Source organism: Nicotiana sylvestris, chromosome 2, assembly GCF_000393655.2.
Source record: "Nicotiana sylvestris chromosome 2, ASM39365v2, whole genome shotgun sequence".
Lineage (NCBI taxonomy): Eukaryota > Viridiplantae > Streptophyta > Magnoliopsida > Solanales > Solanaceae > Nicotiana > Nicotiana sylvestris.
In genome coordinates this window covers 146,140,024-146,147,169 of record NC_091058.1, presented here as the reverse complement: position 1 = coordinate 146,147,169, position 7,146 = coordinate 146,140,024, and the positions used below count along the sequence as shown (strand labels likewise).

General features: G+C 33.6%; 2 protein-coding genes across 2 annotated transcripts; one reads left to right on the top strand and one right to left on the bottom strand.

Moving 5' to 3' along the window:
- The first annotated feature begins 287 nt into the window (after positions 1-287).
- On the top strand, positions 288-809 carry LOC104225751 (leucine-rich repeat extensin-like protein 3). The gene has a single exon (XM_009777617.2). It carries the CDS (start codon positions 288-290, stop codon positions 807-809), a length of 522 nt encoding a protein of 173 aa, XP_009775919.2.
- A 717-nt stretch (positions 810-1,526) lies between these two features.
- LOC104225748 (probable aquaporin NIP-type) lies at positions 1,527-4,610 on the bottom strand. The gene is made up of 5 exons (XM_009777615.2): positions 4,465-4,610; positions 4,119-4,343; positions 3,562-3,759; positions 2,058-2,119; positions 1,527-1,769 (listed from the first exon to the last, which is right to left on the bottom strand). Exons 1-5 carry the CDS (start codon positions 4,606-4,608, stop codon positions 1,562-1,564), a joined length of 837 nt encoding a protein of 278 aa, XP_009775917.1. The 5' UTR covers positions 4,609-4,610; the 3' UTR covers positions 1,527-1,561.
- Between the last annotated feature and the right edge of the window lie 2,536 nt (positions 4,611-7,146).

Below are 7,146 nucleotides of genomic sequence, written 5' to 3'. Positions count from 1 at the left end.
ATTGATTAAAATACTCTGAAGTATGTAAGAATTCTTGATGTTACCATATACTATAAGTTAAGACTTTACTTTAGCCTTTCTATCCATGATTGCTAGCCCATGCAAAATGCATCTCACTCTACTTTAAATAATAAGCCACATATATAGGCCACCAAAAGTTCACTTCATATACAAACTCATATTACTCATTCCCTTATTGTAGCCATCTCTTAATATCTATAAGCCTTGAGAAATAGAATTACCGATCAAATAGAGAAACCTTAGCTTCTATATACAATTGCATGCCAATGCATAAACGTAGTAAGAAGTTTCTTCTGATCATGATCATGTCTTGTCTGGTTCTCACGGTACTTATAATTTCTGCCAAAGCCACTGCTATTACCTCTGATCATGACAGTAATGTTGATGGTCCTCTGATGCCTGATCCAAGTATAAAGTGTGGAGAATGCCCGTGCGGGAAACCATGTAATCAACAATTAACTCCTCCCATTTCTTGTCCTCCACCACCACCTCCCAAGGCCAGTAATACATATTGTCCACCAGTTATTCAACAGAATCCACCGTCGCCAAGGTTCATCTATTTCACAGCACCACCAGCAATTCAACAGAGTAAGCCGTCGTCACCGCCGCCGCCGCCAAGGTTCATCTATTTCACAGCCCCACCAGGAAATTTGTACTCAACTGATCCATTTAATTTACAAATATACTCCGGTGCATTAACTAGAAATCCCCTTTGTCTTAATTCCCTGCTTCTTATGATTGGTTGTGGGATTCTAGAGTTGTTGGTCTTAGATTATGTAACTGGCTAGCTAGGAAAGTTGTAGCATTGATTTTAGTGTTTTTAACGTGTCCCTATCAGTAACGTTCAGGGTAGGCTTGATTTAAGTCCTTTATTTTTACTTTTTCTTCAGTGCTGGATCGGATTTATTATGTTCTGTAACAATTTTTCTCTTGTCAGATTATCCACAAGATTAACTTTTGTTTCTTCTCTCTATTGGCTACTTTGTTTGTGAGAGTTTAATTAACTTCTATATGTCAGACATATTTAAAAAATAGTATATATTATTAATAAAAAGTTAACTAAAAGATAATTACGGTTACTTAAAAATAAGATATATTATCTACTACAACAAATTAAAATACTCTTTCAGTATAAAGACTTTTTAATTTGTTAGTACAAGTTAAAAATCCTATTTACTGTTACTTATTTATGTGTTTAACTTTTATACAACTCATGAGTATAATTTTTTTAAACAATCAGGTCAATTAGAGTTTAGGTTCTCTAACCGTTCTGACCTTATAGCATATAATTTTTTTCACATGCAAAGATATCACCGCATAAGGCGAATGGAACAAGAAACTACTATATGTTATATGGCCATTCTGTTATCTATTGGTAAGAGGAAAGAATATAGGGCTAGACAAGAACAATAAATTTTTTTACTGTAAAAGCAGTACATTGCTGAAGTTTACATTAGTATTATTTTGATGAATCATAAAAAGAGATTTCAAAAAATGACAGATATCACTAGATCTATAACCTAAAAATTCATGAATTATTTTACTCTCTTAACTTTGGAAGAAAGGATCTACTTTTAACTAGTTGAAGAAGTGGTTTATTCGTAAATCTAATTAAGTTGTATACAAACGCTCCCGCTAGAGTTCCGATGACTGGCCCAATTATATACACCCAAAGACCTTTATAGACTTGCTTCACAATCGCTGGACCAATGCTCCTTGCTGGGTTCATCGATGCTCCTGAAATTGGCCTGCATCCACTTCATTTGAAAAGTAAGAATTACTATTCTCCATTTCCTTTAAAATAAAATATAAGAGGGGGAGATTGACGGATTCAAAAACCTGGGTCATTTAAAAATAATTTTTGGTATGAATCTGAAAGCCAATTCCTTAATTTTCTTAAATTAAAATTAAAATATATGTAGATTTTTTTATTTTTTTTTAAAAGTAGTAGAAAGAACAAATTTTTATAGTTAAATATTTAGAAAACTTTTTGTGCTATTCAAAGTAATAAGATGAGTAGTTAACTTTAAGCATACCCGGCAACAAAGACATTCAAGGTTATTGTCATTCCAACAGCCAATCCAGCCAGTTCTCCTATCTGTTTTTCACATGCAAAACAAATGAATTAACAAATGCCCTTGAGAATGGTGCTAAATTTCTAATGAAGTTATCTGCTCAATGTAAAATACAAGAAAGGAATTTTTACCTCATATAGAAAAGTTAACGCACTTATTTATTTTAAATAAATATCACTTAAAAAAATTATATTCTATAGATACCTTTTAATGTTTATAGCAAAGTATTTAATTTTGGTTACCTCCTAGCTAGCCCTAAGCTACTAAATACGTTATTCAGTTACACTATTTTCTTTCTCTCTCTACTTTAATACATTCCATTCTCTTCCCCCATTCCCTAAAAACACGATTCTCAATGTCAAAATTCCTCTCACCCACACTATTTTCTTTTCATTCCGATCAATTCTTGCACCGAATTGATGCGGTAACCTTTGCTAATGAACTACCCAAATTAGCTGTTTTTAGTGATAATGTTAGTACAATTCATCTAGCAATTTCTTCCATTAAAGTAACTCTATGGCATTCGGATTAGAAAATATTCCAGGTTTGGCTTAATTTGTGTTTTGGAAGATAATTTGTGTTTGTATTTGGTTTTGGAAGAACGGAAGAAGAAGAAGAAGAAGAAGAAGAGATGTCGGCCCTAAGTTGTTGTGTATACGCTGTTATTGTTTCCCCTCCTCTCGGCTATGCCTTCTCGCGGGATAGTTCTCTTCCCGCGCCGGAGTTTTTTACCTCTGGCGTACCTCCGACAAATTCGTCGGAAATTAGGGTTTGTTCTTGAACAATGACGACGGAGTTTGGGGCTGAGCAACTTGATTTTCTATTAATATATTTCAATGTATTTTCATGTATTTCCTTGTATTCATTGTCTTTTTTTTCATTGTATTTCAATGTATCCTGCTGTATTCTATGTATTTCATTGTATTCACTCTCTCGCTATATGTCATGAATATATTCATATGTTTTTTTAATTAATATAATTTATGTATTCAGATGTATTATATAATTTCTCTGAAGATTGCTATGTTTTTGGGGTATTTTTCGGTTGAGAATCTTTTTTATAACTGACAATACAAAATTTGTGTGTTATAATTGAGTTTGTTGAGTTATATTAGTAGTCTATTATGTTAATTGATTCACTTTCCATTTTAAAAACAGTGCAATCTCCTATTTCACGCCGTGAATAAAGTCGAATACAATAATCTGTCCAGCTGTAATCCCATGTTTCACTCCATGAATACAGTCGAATACACTCGAATACAACAAGTAATTAGCTGGACTTCCTTGATTCATCCCTATTTTTGCTACTGTATTCATGAATACAATAGCTTAAATACATCAAATACATCTTATAACCACAAAAAATGTATCTATAATCCGTAATATAGCAAATGATATCTATAAATGACTAATTACTACTAAAAGATAATGCTTTATGAAAATTTTCCCATAAGAAATAACATACCGCTCTATCATCTGTAGAAACTCCGCAAACAACGAACATTAGGAGGAAGGAAATGATGATTTCCATAGCCAAAGATTGGCTATTAGATCCTACTGGAACAGTACCAAAATAAGATGTGGAAGTGACGTCCAACAATAGTGCTAATGTGCCGCTTGCTAGAATTGAGCCCGTTACCTGAGCTATTATGTACAAAGGTGCCTGTGCATTGCATGTATATGATCATATTACTTACACATGTTTACTCGATCAAGACTATCAAATTGAAAAGTTCAAGAGGTTAATTTGAACCGAAAATAGTTCAGGTCTACGTCGAATAAAAAAATATCAAGTTCAAGGAGATCTCGATATATTATGCGATAAAAATAAGGATTTCCTAAATTTTGTTTGACACAAACTTTCATTTAAACACTTGAACGTAGGTTATGTTCTACATATGCTTGAGTACCTTAGGTTGTGAATCTTAATACTAACGTTGTAGATCAGATGTTTCCTCCCAAGATAATTGTGTGAATGGGAAAAAAAGTAAAGCTTAAAAACTACGTACTACTGATACGTACCAGTTTCCATGAGAAACGACGGAAGATAGTGAAAGTGATCGTAACAGCAGGATTAAAATGACCTCCTGATACGTGTCCCAAAGAGTAAATCATAACCATCACAATTAAACCCCATGTCACGCATATTCCTGGAAAAGTAATACTCCCATCGTATAGCTTATTCACTGCTACTGATCCACATCCTGCAAATATAATAAAGTACGTGCCAATTGCCTCTGCAATCAACTAGAAAAAGGAACAGAACATATTAATAAGCTTACCTTTAATTTAATATACTCATAGTGCAATTTTTATTTATGTCACTTAAAAGATCATTTATTACAAGTAACTATCGTCAAAAACTAACCTTTTGAGCAACAGCAACAACGGAAGGTGATGAACAAAATCCTATGCTAGTGTTAGACTGGGACGCACATATATTATCTGCATGGACACCTTCTTCCAGTTTGGAGATTTCATCTTCTCGGCTACCTTCAGTGTTCGCTGCCATGCTTGTACAAGTATATATAAAGGTTTTTCTCGATCCCTAACAAACCTAATGACGAGTAATTCGTCTTAAATTTTTGTACAAGTATAAAAGGCACTTTTCGATTTCTCTATCTATATATATATATAGAATTTGTTGGAAGGTTACAAAATGTTTGACCAATCTAATAGCTAGTCCAAGTTGTTCAATCTTTCATATTGAGAGTCAACCTTTGATGTCTTTAATAGTTGCGCGGAAAATATAATATACGTCTAAGGGAAACAAGATACACACTATATTTAATAGGATCTCCACAGTGTTTCAAACTTTGAATAATCATAGTTAATTATCTTCGAAATTTATACTTTACTCTTATGGTCTAGAATCTCATTCTTGGATAAAGATGAGAGAATACCGTTTATGACTTTTTTTATGTATAACGTTGGTGAAATATGAATTGAAACTTGGTCTTTGGCCAACTTCACGGATTTTATTTGGATTTACCTAGTCCCTGGTCAAAACAGAAATGAGATCAGCAGCCACATGCATGGGACAACTGTGAGTTTGAGGTACCTTATCTAGAGTTGAAAGCAGTCCCCTTAACGTGATCAATCACGAGCTAAATCACATAAAATTGTATTCCTTGGTGTTCCATTTTGTCGTCCAAGAGAAACGGAATCAAATTAACTTATATAAAAAAAATATAAACACAGTTTATTGATCAAACATGAAAAACATGAAAAACATGCGCAATTTTCATAAGGTATTATGATATGTTAGTAATATTTTATTTACCATGTTACTATACATATCATGTACTCAAATGAAGTAAATTATCTATGCTATAGTGCTGTGTCACTGCACAAACTCTTTTAATAAATTTCTATTTCCTTTTTTTCTCCAAAATGAATTAAAGGTATCGCATGTCATGGATTGCAGAAGAAGGTGAACATACTTGGTTGGAAAGACAAGGGAGCAAAGCAAAGGAGGAACTGAACTTAAGCTAATAGCATGACAGATAGAAGATTTGATGGCCATGAACTTATTGTACGTAAGAGTTTTGGCAAGATTATCCCTCTTTGAACTTCTCAAATTTCATATATCCTTCCACCCATACAAGTCGCCCCAATATTTCCCGACCTCATTTGTTGACATATACATCCTAGGAAAACATATAAATTTAAAATTTAAATTTAATAAGTTCAAAATTAGTGAGATCTTATTACATGTATACATTTTCTTTTAACATGTAGATACAGTTTGAATCGAAAATAGTAAAGTTCAGTTTAATACGGTCTAAGTCCGCCTTTGCTCATCAATATATATGACTTTCCCCTTTGGAAATAGCTGTTTTTTCCGAATCATTTGGTAATTACAGTAACTATCTTAATTTTGTTATGTTTTTTTCTTTGAAGGGTGTGAATGGGAAATGGAAGAGGCACCTTTTGGGTTGCACCTCTCCATCTCACTCTTCCTTTGTCTATAAATTTAGAGGTTTGGCCTCATTTTTAAGAGATGGAAAATCTGAAATATTCTCCCCTCTTTTCTACATTATTGCATTATTTTCTAAATAAACATAAGTGTCAAGTGTGATTTGCTCTGTTTGTTGAGTTCGCTGAAATTCTGTGATTTGAAGTGCCGCTATTACAGAATAGTTAGTCCGTTCTATCCTGGGAAGAATTAATCTGTATACCTTGATGTTGGACCAAGTGAAGGTTAGTTTTGAAGATTGACAAAGGAAGCTCAGGCATGAACCAGGTCCATCCCTCAGGTGCACAAAAACGGGCAGATTCTACCATGTGGGATGCAAGTGAAGGAGATAAGCTTAACTTGGTGTATTTAATATCTCCTGATCGAAAAGGTTGCATAATTGATAAGGAGAAGGACTCCTTAATCAAAGAGAACATTATCCAAGACGGGGAAGGAGTTAGAAGTTGAAATCAACTAGAACTCTTCCACCAAGGAAGAGTTGCATCAGAACTCTAGTTATTTCTTCATCTACTAACTCTATAAATTGCAGGATGTTCTCACATTACAAGTGTTGCACAAAAACACAGAAGTTAAACGTGAATTGAGAGCAAAATAGCTAGGCTTTTTGCAAGCAGTTCGTGTGTGATTCAAGTGTGCAAACCTGAAGCTACATGAACCAGATTGATGAACCAGTTCCATAAAGAGTTTTATGTGTCTTTCTTTATTTCTAGTTCAATTGTAGTAGGTATTTTCATATTGTACCTTTCAGCTTTATCTAGAAGTAATTGTAATAAGTACTTTGAGTATTCAAGTTAGAGTTAACTTGAAGTTGTCACAACAGTTAGAGGTTGTGTGCTACAACGGGATTAGAGGTAATCTTTAGGTTTACAAAGAGTTTTGTAAATGCTGTTTTGGCTCAGTGATTTAGTGAAGTGTTGGGGAAAATCCTACTGAATAGTAGGTCGTCGTTTTTTTACCTTTTAAGCCAGGTGTTTTCCACGTAAAAATACTTGTGTTCTTTACTTTCTACATTTATTATTCCGCAACAGTAGCAGAAGGAATACATAGAAGAATCAGGTCCTTCCATAATCA

Coding starts and splice junctions, on each gene's coding strand:
- LOC104225751 (XM_009777617.2), top strand. CDS start 288: ATGCATAAACGTAGTAAGAAGTTTCTTCTGATCATGATCATGTCTTGT.
- LOC104225748 (XM_009777615.2), bottom strand. CDS start 4,608: ATGGCAGCGAACACTGAAGGTAGCCGAGAAGATGAAATCTCCAAACTG. Junction 4,344..4,464: donor TTGTTGCTGTTGCTCAAAAG/GTTAGTTTTTGA, acceptor TCCTTTTTCTAG/TTGATTGCAGAGGCAATTGG. Junction 3,760..4,118: donor GTCGTTTCTCATGGAAACTG/GTACGTATCAGT, acceptor TGCAATGCACAG/GCACCTTTGTACATAATAGC.